Below are 18,676 nucleotides of genomic sequence, written 5' to 3'. Positions count from 1 at the left end.
ACTTGATGTTCATCTTTCTTTCTTACCTTTCTTTCTTTTCTTTCTATTATTTCTTTGACTTTCTCTTTCTTGTTCGCTTCTTTTCTTCTGTTTCTGACTTTTCTTTCAAGGTTCCTGCTCAGGAAACACTGAGGGCAGAGACTTAGTGCCAGAGGGAGAAGCGGGCTCCCTGTGGGGAGCCCAATGTGGGACTCAATCCCATTGGATCACGCCTATTTTTCAAAGGTAGATGCTCAACCACTGAGCCCCAGCACATGATGTCCCAGTGCCATAACCATTTTTCGAGTGGGATTTTTATCCTTAATTAGTCTGTATAGGCTCTATTCCTTCTTTTGGGATAATGTGTTAGAAATCATATTTCCTTAAAATGAACGCCTTGGTGTTTCAGTAAAGAGAGACAGCCAGCCTCTTGATATTCAGCTCAGGGGTCATTGATCTCAAGGTCTCTGAATCGAGGCCCCCTGTATGGGCCTTGCACTCATCAGAGAGTCTGCTTTATAGTTCTCTCTCTTCCTCTGCCTTTTTTTATTTTTTACAGACATTCTATTTATTTTTCATGCTTGTATTTTTTTTTTATAGTGAGTTTTTATCATGAGAATCATTATGGAGATGCAGAGTTTGTGTATCTTATGAGGAATTTGTGCGGGACCACCAAGTCCATATCTGCTGAGGGGATCCCTACTTATAGGGCTCGAAAACAGGATCTTTTCCCCATCAGGCATTTGAGCCAAAGGCAGATGCTGTAACAAATGACTCCAGTCCCAGGACTTTTGGCCCCTAATAAATAAATCTTAACCTATTTTTCCCCTTTTTCATTTATTTCATTCCTTTTTCATTTGTTTGCTGTTTTTTCTCTTACACAGTATAGGTTTTCATAAATATTTTATGGGATCAAGACAGGATGAGATTAATTATGCCTTGATTTTTTTGTGTGTCACTTCATGTCCCATATGGGAGAGGCTTTCCCCCACTTCAGGATTTTAATTTACACAACCTTTTTAAATAATTTTTTCCCAAGTCTTTGGTTACAGGCTGCAACCATTGAGGTGTGTAAGAAATTATTTATTGGGGTTTTTCACCTCTCTTACTTTTGGGGCAGTGAGATAATTTTTTTTTTTTTTAACAGGAGATTTCATTTTTTTATGTTTTCAAGTGGAGAACAGGCTCCCGTGCCCCCATCTTTGATGGGAGTCCTCGATTAGAAGGATCTTGTGGATCACATCCTGAAACCCATGAAGACCATATTTTTCAACATGGAGCCAGAAGGATGAAGCCAAGTCAAGTAAACTTCCCTCAATGAAAGATATCCAACATTGTGTTGTAGCATGAATCAGAACTTCATTCTTTTTTTTTGCATGAATAATACTTATTCATTGTTTGGGCCTCATTTTATTTATCCAGGAATTTAGTTAGTCAAACACCCATTTGGGTTCTTTCTCTCTCTCTTGTCCCTATTATGAATATGCTTTTGGCTAGCCAATATTTGTGTACAAGTTTTTTTGTACTTCGGGTGTGGTCTTGGAATTCTTTTCAATATTTCTTGTGAATATTTTGCTGGTGCAGGATATCCAAATTTCTGGTGCATAAATGGAGGGAGGAATCCTTTTCCTTGAGCAAAGTTTTTTTTTCATTTTATTTTCAATTTTTTGTAAAGTGGCTCCTGACATCTAGTTTCAGTTGCAGTGAGGAGTTGCTACCTATGTAGTGGTTTAGCAGCCCCCTACTTTCACAGCTCCCCCTTTCCCTGCTTAGGGTGCAAAGGTTTGTTATTTTTTTTTCTGTTTTGAGGTTCCCCTGAATTAGGAGTGGGTCCTTTTGTGTTCTTTTGAAGGCCACTCTTGATTGTTCCAATACTTGGACCTCACCTTTTGCCCAGCCCAGGGCCTGCTCCGGGCAGACCCTGGATGTTCTCAAGCCATCAGCCACTCCATGGGCAGTGCCCATGGCCCAGAACTTCCTCCCCTCTCCCACTTGAGAGCCTTTAGATCTTTAATGCTCACCAGGATGAAAAATTGCTTTCCAGGTGTGAATTAGAAACTGGTGTTCCCCACCTCATTTTTACTATTTTTCTATCTCCTTTTCCCACTGGTCCCTATCTTTACTCTTCTTGCTGAGCTCCTCTAGCAAAGAGGCACTTTGCTTAGTAGGGTTGGTGTTTATTTTGAGCTGAGTGTGAGATGGCCAGCAGGCCTTTCTTTCCTCTTTGTTTCTTACTTTGCGGGCATTCACACAATTTTACAGCAATTGAACCTCAGTGGCCTTTGTTGTTTGGATATCTTATCCAGAGCCCCACTTACGATGGTTAAAAAACTGAAACAGTTTTCTGGGGATGGATTAAACCATTTATGGAGAATATCTATCCCCACTTATCTTGTTTTCGGAGAATCTGTTCAAGCATCTTAAGTCATTCTGAACTCTGATTGCTCTCTCTGAAGATGACTGTCCTATTCACCCAGCTCAGCCATCAGGCAAGGGAGTTTGTGGTTCCAACCACTCAAGAGCCTGTTAGAGAGGGCTGGGAATGTCTGTTCACTCAGGATACTCATTAGCAGAAGGGTGGATTGATGCTTCAGGAGATCATTTCCCGGTTTGTTCAGCCACTGTGTTGAGGCCAGCTAGGTGTTCCTCTACCTCTTCCTTTCAGCAAGACAGAGGCTTTAGACCTTGGAGGAGGCAAATGTGAGCCCCTGATGGGAGACTCTTCCCAGCTACCTTGCCTTGTAGCTTGAAGACCTCAGCCTATGCCCAGTTGAGGGGGCTCTTTGTTTAAGCAGAACTTGTTTTTCTTATACTTTCTCTGCCCCCTTGCTGTTTTCTTGTTTGGCCACAGATTTTTTTTATTTTTTGGGATTCAGGGATCTGTGAATTTTGCAGGTCGTAATTTTGAATGGAGTGTTGCCTCTTATCACATTAGAAATGCGAGTTTGATGGGCAATTTACCAGATGGTTAGTATTTTAGTTTCTCTAAAGGATTAGGGCTTTTCTTGGCCTATAGGGGACTTTCTAATTTTTTTTTTCTTTGCCTTGCTTTTGAAGAACGTCGAGCTTTTTGGCAGCATCATCAAGCGAATCTTGCTAGAAATGAAGTCTCCTTGTCCATCTGCTGCAGGACAAAAGTAGCTACCTCTACCTCAATGAGTTAACAAGTGATTTTACGAATTTTTATTAAAGGTGTGAAAAGTGCTGATACTGGCATATCCCCTTCAACCCTGCGATGGCTGTGGAGGGTGAGTAAATTTGGAGGCTTCTGAGGCCTAGGTGGCCTTAGTACCATTACAGTTTATGACAATCTTGTTCAGAGTTTGGTCCAGGTACAGTTTTTAGTGCATACATCCTCAATTCCCATACATGTGATGGTCCATTCCCAGTTTGTTTACATCCCTGATCGAGATTCCAGTTGGATGAACTGATTGGCTCATTACCCTAACAATGGCCACCGACTCTTGGGCCACTAATTTCAGCTCTACTCCCACCCTCTCCCTTCATTCACCCTATTAAGCAGGGCTGAGAATGACCAGTTCCTTGAGGATGGGCCCTAGATGCCCTGCTCACACCCTAGCAGAAGAACTAGGGGTGAGGGGAAAGAACTCTCTTAGGTTGTCTTGGGGCTGCATGGACAGGATATTACAAAGTCCTTCATTTTATCAAGAGGCTGAGACAGAAAATGGGGCAAACCCAGGGCCAGATGTCAAGGGGTCGGGATGCTGGAATGACCAGGAAGCCAGGGGCTCCTACCTCCAAAATTTTGGCCAAATAAAGGTCACATGAAACTCATCAGACCAGGAGTGGACAGGGCATGGGCTCAGTGGGGAGGTACTCCAGTGAGTCGATCCCAGTCCTGACACTTATATTTTAGAGATTTGGTTTTTTCTACTCAGTTCACTGTTGTTCTTGCCCCCCTCACGTAGGATTTAAGTAGTACTGTTGGTACATATTTCTTCATCTTCCATACTGAATGAGCTCTACATTGTCGGCTCTCATATTTTAAACCATTCTTTAGTTACACACAGAAAGTGGGGGTTTTTTATTTTTTATTTACGTTTTTATTTTTAATTTTTAGCTAACTAAGCACCAAGCCAGCATGAAGATTTATTGTGTGGGGCTTGAACTCTGACCCTGAAATCAAGATTTCCAGAATTCGTTTTTACCAGAGATTGTTCTGAGCCACTTATTTTAGGGGACTAAGTGTTAATGAGTCGTTCCAACATCTATTTTGTTTTGTTTTTTCCTTTGGCCAATTTTTTATCTAAGCCAGATTGTTTGAGTGTAATTGCACCTCTTTCTTAATGCTAGTCATCTTTTTTCATGATTTTACCTTCCAGGGTTTTCTTATTACTGAAAAACTGATCATGTTTTATATCCATTGCCAGCATGTCGCTGGTTGGTTTGGTCCTTCTCTGTCTTTTGCCCTTTTAAAGCGTATTGACCTGTCTGTAGATGGCTTTGTATTACGTTGAAAACATTAAGCCAGTAGGTTGAACACCGTTGTTTAATATAAACCTACTGTCAAATTACTAGTTTTACAATTTCTAGTTAATCAAAAATGGGTTTACAATCTGCAGTTACATATTGTTCATTTGAATAGATAAACGATTCAGTTTGGCAAGAGTGGCTGAGAGATATAATCCTCAACATACAAAAATTAGTGAATTGCTTATGAACCTACAGTAACCAAATTAGGATCCTAAAGAGATACCATTGGTCTCAGTACTGAGAGCATATCCAGACTGGGATTTAAAAAAAATTGCTTAGCAAATGCATCCCCGGGGCTCAGAGGCCCCCTGGTTTAGAATCAGTCAGCCGCGCAAGTGCTTTATGAGCAAGACCATTCCTGGGTTTGGCCCTAGATCTACTGTATACATTTCTAGTTTGGAACTTTGGGCATCCCGGAGCTTCTTTAGGTGGGCTGAGGGAGAAGAAGAATAATTTTAGACTTAAAATGTCAAAGGGGATTAAGAGGTAAAAATTGTATCAAAAGTAGTGCCAAGATTCTTATATACCATTTTGCCCAGCTTCCATAATCTTAATTAACGTCGTACATGAACATGGTACAATGATTGAAACCAGGTGCTCACATTGGTGAGCTCTCACTTCTTACCTTATCAAGTGTTTTGCATTTTTACCATTGTCTCTATGTATCCAGTCTTTAAGTAGGAGGGTACATATTTTCTTCAGGATCCAAGCCAGGATCTCACTGGCATTTTTTTTTTTAGAAAAAATTTTAATTTATTAATTTGAGAGCTGGCATGGGGGTGGAGGAGGTCAGGGGAGAGGGGAGAGAAGCAGACTAGCTCCCTCTTAACAAAGCACACCATGACAACATCACTGGCTCGTTTCTTCATGAGCCACTGAAGATCATGACCTGAGCCAAATCAAGATTCACTTAATTTATGACTTTTTTACCCAGGTGTCCCTCACATGGCATTTTTTTGTCTCCTTAGTCCCCTGCAATTATACTAAAACAGGCCCTTCCATTTCTCATTCTCTTGTCTTGCATGACGTATTCAGACTGTAAGAAGAGTGTTCACTGCATTAGTTATTTACCATTTAAGGATGTCCCTCAATTTTGTTTAGTTTATTGGTATTACAAATTGGCAGTTGGTTTTTTTTCCCATGACCCAGAATAGATTATTGATTCCCTTGACCATGTATGGCTTATATAAGCTCAAGATACAACCTTGATTTTTAGAATTTTTATGAACTCTACAGTAAGAATTAGGAAATAAAGATTGAACGAGTGACAATAGAAAGCCCATTGACAGGTTTAAATCATGCTTGATTTGTTTTCCATGCTCATTGGATTTAGTTTAGAATTGCTGGTGGTGGCTTATGCTAGAAACCTTGAATCCAAGGGATGTCACCTGGCTCAGGTTTCTCTCTGACATGCAATGGTTGATACATTTTATTTCCCTTTGTAGTTAATTAAGGGAAAGTGTCTCTTGGGGGAGATAATTAGGAGACTTTATTGCTTGAGTATTCTTAATTTATTCCTTCAAAACTTAATTATCCTCAACCTACTGCTCTGCCATAATATAGTTGTAGCATCCATGATCCAAGTTGATCCCTTCTGATCACCAGTTTTTACGTGTAGCATTTGCGATTAAGGCATGTTTGACATTGTCTGTCTAATTTCCTCTCTGCCATTTTTTATCGAGGATCCGCTCACTTCAATATTAACAAATTTTTTATGAATTTGGAGGGTGCATGCATTAAAATTTAATGAGGAGGTTACTTTTTGTAAGATGGGTGTTCTATTTGTTTTTTCATTTTTTTCACCCTCTGATCTTTTATGCTTCTGGATCACAACATGGGAAAAATTCTAGACTTAGATTATCTTTTTACCTATGACGTTGTATCCATTTGTGGGATATTTTTTAATTTTATCCTTAGTACATCTCCGGCATTATAAAATTTTTTCAAATATCGTGGTTCCTCTGTTCTTTGCCCACCAGTTTGGTTTGTCTGATTAGTTTTAAATTCATAGATGCCTACCACAGGTTTCTGAGCCACACATTGGAGCAGGGCTCTCTTAGTCATTTGTGTTCTCTAGACCAGTGTCTTGGAACTTGCATCGCTTATTACCTTTAACTGCTTTAAAGTTGTGTTAACCTTGCTGAGCCTGTTTCTGCGTAGGACTCTATTTTTTGGCACTCCCAAGATGCTTGAGATTTAAAAGATAGCTTGTTTTGATCATTTTTCCTATCACTTATTTGCGTTATCCCAACTTATTATAATAATGGGTCTTTTTCTACGGTAATTTGTTTCAAGAATTGCTGAGGTACATCAGGTGACCTTGTGGAAAAGGGGTGTCATGCCTACACACACACACAACACACACACCACACACACATTTTTTATGTTCTTTATGATATTGGTACTAGGCTGGGATTTCTTCATTGTGTCTTGACTTCAGTATCCACAAGGGGTCTTTTTTGGTTAGTCCTCTGTTTTATTATCATTTTTAAGTCTTGTGTTTTAATGTGACTATGGTTTTATAAGTAGTAGTTACTTCGTGTTCTCTCTGTCTTGGGAGCTTGTTTCAGAATTGCGACTGCACTCTTAAGATGGGCTTTCAAGGCTTGGATTTAGGCCATGCATTGTTTTGGCAGCTGGAATTATGATTTGTTGGACAAGCGAGAAGCTCTCGTTTTGGGTATTCAATATGTGGTTTGCCTCTTTGTCGACACTTTTTCTCAGCTGTCTATGAGAGCATTATATTTGGGTTCTCTGTATGCAGGTGTTTCAATCCTTAACAGCCTTTCCACATGCTTCCTTATCATTGCAGAAATGTTTATCTGATTCATCTGCATTTCTCCTACTTCCCCTACAGTAATGATCACTTCTTTAGCAGCATCTAGGACTTGGAGTCCACTGAGCACCTGTACACATCTCCGTCAGCACACTGAACTTTCATGGTATTGTAAGGGCTTCCATTATGTATTTATTGTGGTGGCATTTAAACTTCACCAGATGAGTGAAACCTCAGTGCCGTCTGTATTGTCACAGATTAACAGTAAAGCTTGAAACTCTTATTTGGCACAGTCTTCCACAGGCTGGACTTTGGGGTTCCTGTTAGTTGCTCTTCATGTGTAATCCTTGCAGGAACAAGTGATCTGGGATACACCTGGGACTTAGGATCCATTCTGTTGCTTCCTTCAACTGCTCCCTTGGAGCACATTGAGAGCGGCAATCTGAGGACTCGGCAGTCTTGGGGGTATTGATGTTCATGTATGGAGTATGTGCTTAATTTTGGCTGTAACTGTTGGAAGTAAGCAACCTTTGGGTTCCCTTCTCCTCTGCAGATTGCCTGCAGCAGCATGGCTGGTACATGCTTGCTCAGTCCCAGGCCAGTGCTGACTTCCTGGGCAGCACATCTGTGAAGACCTTCCCTAGCCGTTGCTCCTCACACCTCTCTCCCCCAGGACCACAGTCTCAAGAAGAGACTCCAGAGTACCTGGTCTCAGTCATTCTCCAGGACTTGGTCTCCCAGTTGAGGTTAAGCCTCTTGACTTTGTGACCTTGAATGGTCCCACAGAAAGGTGGCCTGGGTTGACTTTGTGACCTTGAATGGCCCTTTGGTGTACGGAGCTGTTTCTTGAAAGGGGCTGAAGCTGGAGGAGTCCAATCTGTGCAGCACTGAGTACCGACAGTGGTGAGTGCACGGGATGGGGGTGAGTACCTGAGAGCATAAAAATACTTGTTTTAAGTGCTAATTGTGACTGGTACTTGTTTTGAGTACTTACTACCTGCCAGGCTGGAAGTACATTACCTCATTTAATCTCACAACCATTCTGCAAAAGAATATTTTGCAGATGTAGAGGAGGGAGATGCAGAGAGGTTCAGGACTTTTGCCAAGACACGAGAGGGTCCTGAGCTCAACCTACTCAACTCCAGTGCCTCTGACCTGACCCTAGCCTCCTTCCCTTCTCCTGTCCTGTCTCCACAGGCTGCGGAGTCTTTGCCATTAAACTTGCAGTGTCACCTGGGGCACATCACTACCTCTCAGGGCCTTGGTATCCTCACCTCTAAAATGTGCACAGTCTTATCATACTGTGGGTTCTTGGGGTGTCTCCAGAGAGACGCTGGGTTGAAGGGACCCTCCTATGTCTGCCCTCTTCTGCATGTGTTTGGTGTTGTGTTTATTGGACGAAGATTGTTTATCCCCCAGATGCCCACCCTGTCTGGTTGGGTTTTGGTACTGGCCTGACACTAGAAGAAAAAAATACCAATCATTGTCACTGTGGACATCTGTTACATTCCCTACTCTTTATTTTGTGTTTTTTCTCAAATTCATGTATAATGTATTCCTAGTCTTAAAGTTAATACTAAAGATGTATATAATTTAAGAGGGGAAGGTCCTTCTCTAGTATTATATTAGGATCTAATTTTAGATGCATTATATATTAGGTTCACAAATATAAGGGGATGTGTAGAACATTTTAAAATAAAAGTACAAAATCATCTGTGTACATATTATTCAGCAACTTCTTTATGGGGTATTTTTTATCATAGACTGTGTGTATCTTCATATTGATGGGTAATTGTCAAAATATCTAGTATGGTTGTGATGTAACATCTCCCACATCCAGCCCCATATTTTGCCCACCCAGGGGGATGCTAGCAATCAGTTTATGTTTTTGCCAGACTGATAGCTGAAATTGATGGGCATTGCGTTATTGCCACTTGGCATTTCTTTGACCATTTGGGGAGCAATCTGAGCATTTTTCATCATGTCCTGAAACTTGCTTTGGTGACTTAGTTGGCAGCTCTGTTACCATTGCTTTAGGGAATTTAATATCAAATTCTGCTATCATTAATATTACAAGCCTGTCACTGCCTTTGATGGGAATGTTATATATCATTCTGTACTGTACAAGGGGTGGTATGTGTGTGTGTACACAAACCTCTGGTTCAGTAGCAGGCCTCCCTCAGAGCTTCCAGTCCAGTTGAGGTGCTCTGACTTAGGCATCGTGCAAGAAAGCCAAGGGCAAGAGCTACAAAGCATCAAAAGAAGTTGAGGGAGAGGAAGAGGTCAGGGGAAAAGGGTGAACATTATATAAAAATTCAGATTTCAATGTCTATAAATAAAGTTTTATTGGAACAAAAGCCACACCCATTCATTCACATGTTTATGGCTGCTTCCTTGTTACAGTGACAGAGTCAGGTAGTTATGACAGGTATTTTATGGCCCACAAGGCTGAACACATAGTCACTGTCTGACCATTTAGGGAGAAAGTTGGCTGATGTCTGGGCTAGAAGGTGTTAGATACTAGGGCTTGTGAGGGAAGAGGGAGAAAACAAAGGTCTGTTGAGTACTTGTCTGGACTGGGTGCAAGGTAAAGTGCCAAACCTATCCTCCTTGGAAAAGAAGTATTTCTTCTATATGCCATATGATCCTTGCCCTCCTTCCTCCCTTTCTGCTACCAAGGTGTGAGGTGGAAGTGAGGAAGGGCAGAGAGGGGCGGAGCTTGGGCACAGTCTTAAGGTTGGCGTAGAGAGAAGAGTCTACACCTTTGGGAATGGGATCAGGGCCTGTTGGCAGGGTCCAAACCATTCTTTGGGATGTGGCCCAGCTGCCAACTGAGTCCCAGCTCAGCTGAGGGGTCCCCACTATACCCTGAGGACTAAAGGCTGGAGTGCCAAGATGGGAGGGTCGGGGTAACCAGGGTTCTGCTGGTCAGGGTGGGAAGGTGGATGTGGAGCTTGTGACTGCCCCTCCTCTGGCTCATGCCGCTCCTGGTGTGGCTCAGCAGCTCCGGGCTGGGGTTGGCCTAGTGGCCGCCTGCTGAGGGCTAGTTTACATCATCAGATGCTGAGCCTTGGGCTCCTTCCCTTCAGAACGTCCTTTAACAGCTCCAACACAGAGGATGTGGCCAGGGATATTGGAGGGAATTGCCCCAAAGGCTTTGGGGGAGGCTGTAGAATGACCACCACTGGCCAGCAGGCACCAGTGTGGTCCACTGTGCCAGTGTCCTCACCACTGGGAGTTTTGAGATCCAGCCGAACATCTGTGGACCACTCTCTGCTGGTGTGCCTTCGATCCTCCAACAGCCCCCTCTGCCTCAAGCACCAGGATTGTCCACATTTTGGAGATGTGGAGACTGACGCTCACAAATGGAGTGATTTACCGGTGAGTCAGTGGTGGGTGCAGCTATCAGCCCAGACTCTAAACCTGGGTGCTGATCAGCTTCCCGGTAGTTTTGGGAATATGCAGGAGAGCACTGGTAGGTACGTATCTCTGTAATTTTTTTAGTTACTGTTTATAAGCATTTTCTGTATGCAGGTATGGTATACACTTTTTTTAAAGGTTTTATTTATTTATTTGAGAGAGAGAGAGAGGGAGCACGGGCAGTGGGGAGAGGCAGAGGGAGAGGGAGACTTCACACTGAGCAGGGAGCCCAACATAGGGCTTGATCCCTGGATTTTGGGATTGTGGCCCGAGCTGGAGGCAGATGCTTAACCAGATGCCCCTGCTATACACTTTTAAAAATAAGTTTTAAAAAAAAAAAGTGAGTTTAAAAAGTGAGTTGATTAAAAAAAAGGCTCCTCACTTACAGGCAGTTTATTTGAGTGCCAAAATTGTGGGGTGGTGTGTAACTGAGTGTGGTGAAGTCTATCCCTGCTAGCGTCTTGGAACGCCCTGCGCCCAGCATGTCACTGGCAGAAAGTGGTGGGCATGGGGGTACATGGTGACTGTTGAGTAATGGAGTCCAAGGGATCCTCCCTCTGAGGTGGGAGCGGGGAGTCAGAACACAGCTGTAGTGCAGTGCAAATGACAGCTGGCTCCAAGTGTTCTTCCTCCACTCAGTCATGTTTTTGTGTGTGTGTGTGTGTGTGTGTGTGTGTGTGTGAGAGAGAGAGAGAGAGAGAGAGAGAGAGAGAGAGAGAGAAGAGAGAGAGAAATGTTTTAATTTCAGATTGATTGTATACTACAGAGAATAAGAGAACAAATACTCATGTGCCCAACACAGTGTCAGCCTTGCCAAATTTGCTTCTGATTTTACCTCTCTCTACAGCTATTGCCTTTCCTCCCTCCTCAGAAGCAAAACCACTTGTGTTGGTGTTGGCGTTTGTTTGAATCTCCACTCAGATTCTTAATTTTTTTTTACTTCCTTGTATAGTTAACCCTAGAAGAAACTAACAGCATCATTTTCTTTGTCTTTAAACTTTATATTATGTTTCTTATGTGTCACCATTTAACCTTTTCTTAAAAATTTATTTATTTTTAAGTGATCTCTATATCCAGTGTGGGGCTTGAGCTTACAACCCTGAGATCAAGAGTAGCATGCTCTAGACTGAACCAGCCAGGCGTCCTTACCATGTACCTTTTTTGCTTAATATTATGAAGATTTCTCTATGTTGGGTGTGTGTCTCTAGAGTGCTCATTTTAAGTTCTGTGTGCACTTAGAATGACACTCATTCTAAGTCAAATGAAAGAATTAATGTATCTCTTTTGCTAGTGCTGGATATATAGGTTGTTGACAATTTTTCCCCTTAAATGAGTGATGCCACAGTGAGCAATTTTTGTCTGTTTCCTAACATACATCAAGTGCTTCTTTAGGATATGCCCCTAGAATAGGATTTGCCTGACTGAAGGGTTTGTACATCCTTAATGAAACCTTTTTTTTTTTTTGCCAGATTTCTCCAAAATGGTTATATCAATATAATCTATCAGCAGTGCCCCAGTACCCATTCTCTGTATTGTAATCAACACTTGATATTATCAGACTATAATTTTTGCCCCTCTGATGGATGTAAGATGGTATCTTACCCTTACTTTGCATTATCCTGCATACTTGTAGAGATCAGCATTTTTTCACGTGCGGATCATTTTCTCTTTCCATAGGGTGATCATTATGGCCCAGTTTTCCAGGTCAGTCCCCACTTACACAGACTGTGTAATTATTAATAGCACACTTGGCATTTTCTTTTTTTAAGATTTTATTTATTTATTTGAGGGAGAGAGCGTACGAGTTGGGGGAGGAACAGAGGGAGAGAGGGACAAGCAGTCTCTGTGCTGAGCATGAGCCTGATGCAGGACTTGATCTCACGACTCTGGGATTATGACCTTAGCTGAAACCAAGAGTTGTATGCTCAATCGACTGAGGCATTCAGGCATCCCCACCCCTGCCATTTTCAAAAATGTCTCAATATAAATTTTAACATCATTTTCCTATATAATGTAAGGAACCTAGTTTTTCCTTTGTGTATTTGTGTCCACCTAAAAAAATCCTTTTCTACCCCACAGTCGTGAAAGAGTCTCCTATTTTTCTTTAGAAATACTAAGGTTTTGCTTTTTATTTATGGGTTTTCTTTCCCCTAGAATTATTATATATATGGTGTGAGGTAGGGAAGTATTTTTTCCATCTTTGATAACCAGTTATCACACACATGCTGTGTTTTCTCTCATTGTCATAGATCAAAGTTTCCAAGTATCTAAAAGTCTTTTTCTGGGTACTTTATTCTTTTCTTTTAGTCTATTTGTTTGCATGCTGAAAATGACATGGTTTTAGATGCTATAACCTTAACGTCTTCGGAGTATTCTAAATGGAGTAGGATTATGTGTTTCAGGGAGACAAGTTTATCATAGGAAAACAAGTATCAGGCCTTATGCCACAGTGTGGTTACGTGTTCATCAGACTTCGAAGGTGCATCTTGGTTCTGGGAACTGAGGTTAGAGGGGATGAGGGATTTGAGCCTTGAGGGAAGGAGAGGGCTTAAATATTTGGGTCATAAAATAAGATAAATATAGACATTCAGGATAAATTAATAGACATTCCTTAAATGTTAGAATATATAAGAGGGACTCCTTATCCCTGTTAGAACCAGAAGGGTGCCTGCTTTTGGCCCTAGGAGCGATCCTGGAGACCCGGGATCGAATCCCACGTCGGGCTCCCGGTGCATGGAGCCTGCTTCTCCCTCTGCCTGTGTCTCTGCCTCTCTTCTCTCTCACTGTGTGCCTATCATAAAAATAAATAAAACAAAAATAAAAAAAAAAAAAAAAAAAAAGAACCAGAAGGGACTTTTGAAGCTATTGGAGACTGTATGGAGTAGTTCGGCTAAGTGATCAGTCTTTGGAGCCTCTCAGACCCAGATTTGATCTTCACCAAGATTCTTAACCTCTCTGGATCATAATTTTAATTTCTTCATCTATATAAATGGGGGTAATAATGAGTTTTCCTCATAGGACTCCTGAGAGGACTAAATCAGATAGTGTACAGAACGGGCTTGGCAATGTCCTGGCATATAGCTGTACAGAAACTAAATGATAGTTACTTATTACCCTATTTGCTTGATTCTAGGGCCAACTTCTTCTTTTGCCACATTTTACAATTCTGAAATTAGAACAGGCTTTACTGTTATTTCCTGTAGTACTTGTTTTTTCTTCCCAGATCACTGTTTAGAATTTGGGAAGCAGAATATTTTTTATAGGATTTTTTTTTAAGATTGTATTTATTTATTTGAGAGAGAGAGTGAGAGAGCGTGTGTGCATGAGTGGGGGTGGGGTAGAGGGGAGAAGGAGAAGCAGATTACCTGCTGAGCAAGGTTCCTGATGTGGGGCTTGATCCCACCCTGGACCCTGGGATCATGACCTGAGCCAAAGGCAGACAGTTAGCCAACTAAGCCACCCAGACACCCTGGGAGATAGCATATTTTACACATCAGGAAATGGAGCTAACATGCTCCAAAACATCCAGGATTGCCCATCAAGTTGATTTGGTCTTCCTAGGAATCATCTGTATTGCTAATCCTAGAGAGAAGAAAGAAAGAGAAAAAACCCATCTTAACTTGGGTTGGGGATGGTTTATATGCCATGAGACACTGTAGGTAAATTTTAGTCGGTGTGCAAGGTGGAATCTGATGCCTTCCAGAAGAGGGAAGTTGAGTATCATTTAGAACTACAGATGTCCTCTGTCCAGCAAATAGCACCCACCAGGTGGGATGTGGTAGGTTCTGGAAACAGATTTAGGTTCTGCTCCTGGCTCTGCCACTTCTTAGTTGTGCATGCTTGCCCAAGTCAGGTAACCTCTCCGACCCTACCTCCTCTTCTCAGCGGGGCTCAGGATCCTCAGCTGCCCCTGTCACAAACTGTTGACTTGCACTGAGCTTCAGGTGAGTTAATACCCGAGCAGGACTTTGCCATAGGTAAGCACCCAGTGAATGGAAGCTGCTAGTTCTTGTTTCCCAGAGGTATGCCTCCCCCCTCCTACCACCTTGCCCCAGTTTTGCTTGGGATTGCTCATTCATTCATCCCCTCCCCTATAGAAATCCTGCACACTCTTCAAAGTCCGTCTTAAATGTTATCTCCTGATTCAGACCTTTTTTCACCCTCCCCCCTTCCCCATTCTCTGAGTGTTGCCCAACTTTGGATCTTTGTTGTCTCTTCTGGAGGTGTTTCAAATTCTGCCTTCTATAAGAGCTTCTCCTGTGTGGTATGGTATGCCCCAGACTGCCTACCTTTGAGGGCAAGAGTGTGTCTTAGTTTTGCAAACCCTATAATTGTAGCAGAGAACAGCAGTATAAAGAATAGGAAGTCACATTTAAGCACTTGCTGAGTACCTACTGTGCGTTACACAGTGCAGTGGTGAGCAAAGGAGACACATGTTGTGCCTTCACAGAGCCCAATTTCCGTGGCTCCCACCCACATCCCAAAATGATGCTGATGAAACAGAGAGGTGCCCCGTGCCCTGGGTCAGTTCCACTTTTGTGACCTTGCTCCTCAGTGTGTGTTACCATGAACCATGGCCTTCTGATGGCACTGCACTGTGTGTGAGATCTGGGCTTGGGGAGGATGGCCTGGCCCCGGTGTTGGTATCGGGGCAGGCATGTGAGGGAGGGGCTCCAGAATGGGTGTGCATGGGAGGAAGGGACAGGGACTGGAGATGGGAGAGGTGGTGGGGAAGCGCCTGAGTCAGGTCTCTGCAGCAGGTGGAGGAGGCCATAGCCCCGGCCTAGGGACCCGCTAGGGTGGATTCCAATCTCTGTGTTCAGCCTGGGATGGGGCAGGTGGGGCCTCCGGTGTGCATGAGCTGGGGCTGCCCTGCAGAGCCCAGGGTCGGTATTAATTGAGCCCTGGGGCGCCTGTAAACCTGTGGTGATGACCACTTGGGCCTCAGGCCTCATGCCAGAGCTGGCTACGTTTTTTTCTTTGGAGAAGGTGGAGGACACTGGAAAAACCAGTTAGGGTGTGTGAGGTTCCATTTTGTGTTGCTGTTAATGGAGTGTTGGCTCAGGAGCCCGGAAATGTATGTAAAAATCTGGCTTTTTCAGAAAGCTAGATGTGTTGGTTAGGTCAGCAAGACCCTTCTATGAGTTGCATCTCCTGAACTGGCAAGTGGGCAGGACAAGAGTTTGGGGTTTGTGCCTCCTCCCTCTGATGGGAAGGGCCCCCAGCACATTGTCCTGAGGGGGATGGGGGCTTGGTGCATCGCTGTGTCTGCTGGTCCTGTCCCAGGGGCTGGTTGAAGCTGAGAAGGGCGCTTGCCGAGTGGGTGTTTCTCTGCATGGTCAGCCTCATCTCCAGGCCTGGAGGGAGCCATGGGGACGAGCTCTGTGACACACAGCCCTATGTCCATTCTGCTCATCTCCCAAGTCCCTAGGATTCATGTGGCACTTCGTAGTAGTTGTTGGTAGATATTTGGAATGAGTGATTTAATTGCATGTTCTTTGGTTCTATTATTCATTGCAAGGAGTAGTATATTAGCTTCCTGTGGTTGCTTTAACAAATTACTACAAACATGTTGGCTTAACATGAAACACCACAAGTTTATTTTCCCATAGTTCCTGAGGCTAGAAGTCCGAAATCTGGTAGGGCCGTGGTCCTTTTTGGAGCTTGAGGAGAGAATCCATTCTCTGTATCTTCCAGCTTCTGGGTGCTCCAGGTGTCCCTTGGCTTGTGTTCCTCCAATCTCTGCTGGTCACGTCACCTCCTCTTCTCTCTGTCTTCTCTGTGTGTCTCTTACAAGGACACTTGTCATTAGATTTAGGGACCTCTAGATAATCCAGGAATATCTCCTTATCTCAGTATCCTTAATTTAATTGCATCTGCAAAGACTGTTTTCCAAATACAAGGTAACATTCATAGGTTCTGGAGATGAGGATCTGGATATATCTTCTCTGGGAGGGAGCAGCATTCCACCTGCCACAGGGGGTCTTAGTATTTTTTTAATGGCTGTTTTAGCTATTTTAAAACTGCTTGCCACTGGGTTTGTGCTGTTCCTAATTTGTTGTTTGCATTTAAGTTTCATTCATATATATGCGTGTGTCTATACATATACATATAAATACACGTGTGTGTATATATGTGTGTGTGTATATATATATATATATATATATATATATATATAGAGAGAGAGAGAGAGAGAGAGAGAGAGAGAGATTTTAGTATAGGTAGATTTCCCTTTTGCCCAATTTTAGTTTCAGAAAATCCTTCTCTATTGAGTGTCTGGTATGATTCATGTTCACATAAAACCTTAAGAAAGTTGACTTTAGTCCAGTGATAACTTGTTTTGCTGTTTGCTATGAGTTGAGTAAAACCTCAAAACCGAGGGAGATCTATGTGAGACTTTTAGTTGAATTGCATTGAACCATGGTCAGGCTCCTGGTTCGTTCATTTGTCCCTCCCTCCCTCCCTCCCTCCCTCCCTCCCTCCCTCCCTCCCTTCCTTCCTTCCTTTCTTTTTTTAAAGATTTTATTTATTTATTCATGAGAGAGACAGAAAGAGAGGCAGAGACATAGAGGGAGAAGTAGGCTCCCTGCGAGGAGCCCAATGCAGGACTTGATTCCCGGACCTCAGGATCACAAGCCATGCCAAAGGTAGATGCTCAACCACTGAGCCACCCAGGCATCCCTAGGCTCCTGGTTTCAATGATGTATCATACTTACCTCAGATGCCACCACTGGCGACACTGGGGGACAAGTATTCAGGACCCCTTTGTACTATTTTTGTTACTTCTTGTGAGTCTATCCTTACCTAAAAATTAAAAAAAAATTTCCAGCAGCCAATCAGATTTACCAATACCACCACTAAATCATTTTCTCTTAATTTGTAAAACATCCTTTATTAAGTTGTGAAATGTGTATGGGCGTTTTAGAGCTGTGGTTAACACTTAATTTGGGAAAAACTGACATCGTTCAGTAAGTGGTCTTCCTGTCTAGGAACATGGCGTATCCTATTTATTCAGACTGTATTTTATTTCCTCATAAAACATGTAGTTTCATCCAGGTTGTTCATGGTTGTAATTCATAGATTCAGGTTCTCCCTGTTACTAAGGATGAGTCTTTTCTCCATGTGTATTCTTTGACTAGCTTGTGCTGGTTATATGTCACCAAATAGAATCCCCACACCCCTTAAATACATGAAATTCTTTTAAGTTGGGAAAATGCTTTTCATTCTGCAATTAGAGACAATGTTTAACAGGCTTTTACTCATTCCTTTAACCTGCTCTTGGGAAGGGTATGGTCAGTTATTTACTGTAACATGGATCTGAGTGGGTGGCTGTGTTCTCCATCCAAGTGACCCGGGGGGGTGGGCAGGGGCAGCCTTTCTAAAGAAACATGAAGCTCTGTTCTTAACATTAACTCCATTTTGTTGAATTCTCTTTCTTTGAAAACTGTAGAGGTGCTGTGTTTTGGGGGACACATGGTATGCTACCTAGGGTGTCTTAGGCACAACCAGGCTGGGACAAATGGGGGTGTGCAGTCCAGAGAGCCATCTGAGTTGGCCATGGACTGACTGCTCTGTCCCCTGGGGCCGTGAGGCTTGGGTGGTCACTCAGGAGGTCAAGAAGGCCTCCCTCTGGGTGAACTCCAGGTTTGAAACCCATCAGAAATGGAAAATGTACTGTTAACCCCCTTCTAGGCCAATCTTATGAAATCCAACTGCTGGAGAATCAGAAGTTGGGAGACTTTCAAGATCTGAACACAAAATATGTCAAGGCAAGGCTGTGGGGCCACCCTCCCTCCCCAGGAGGTCTTGGGGGTCTGAGGGGTCTGGGCTTGCTGGTGGTGGGGGTCAGGAGTGCCTGGGCGGTTTGGGGAGAGCCCTGGAGTGGGAGGGGTTCCTGGTCCCTGGAGCATGTTGTCCAGGCGGTTGAGGGCAAGCTGGCAGTGCTAAGAGCTGGAGGGGCGTGGGCTGATGGAGTGGGCTCTGGGCTGGATGAACTCAGGTTTGAGC

General features: G+C 43.1%; 1 protein-coding gene across 1 annotated transcript in view; it reads left to right on the top strand.

Moving 5' to 3' along the window:
- Positions 1-3,214: 3,214 nt before the first annotated feature.
- The window catches only part of LOC129507423 (transcription factor CP2-like protein 1), a 40,443-nt gene continuing 24,981 nt past the window's right edge, over positions 3,215-18,676 (top strand). Inside the window, 4 exon segments of the mRNA XM_055321810.1 lie at positions 3,215-3,227; positions 7,803-7,995; positions 10,339-10,724; positions 18,362-18,438. Of these exon segments, the coding sequence (XP_055177785.1) occupies positions 3,215-3,227; positions 7,803-7,995; positions 10,339-10,724; positions 18,362-18,438 (669 nt within the window).

The sequence above is a fragment of the Nyctereutes procyonoides genome, unplaced genomic scaffold, assembly GCF_905146905.1.
Source record: "Nyctereutes procyonoides isolate TBG_1078 unplaced genomic scaffold, NYPRO_anot_genome, whole genome shotgun sequence".
In the NCBI taxonomy this organism is placed as follows: domain Eukaryota; kingdom Metazoa; phylum Chordata; class Mammalia; order Carnivora; family Canidae; genus Nyctereutes; species Nyctereutes procyonoides.
The sequence above is the reverse complement of the archived record's forward strand: the minus strand, read 5'-3'. Positions and strand labels throughout refer to the sequence as shown.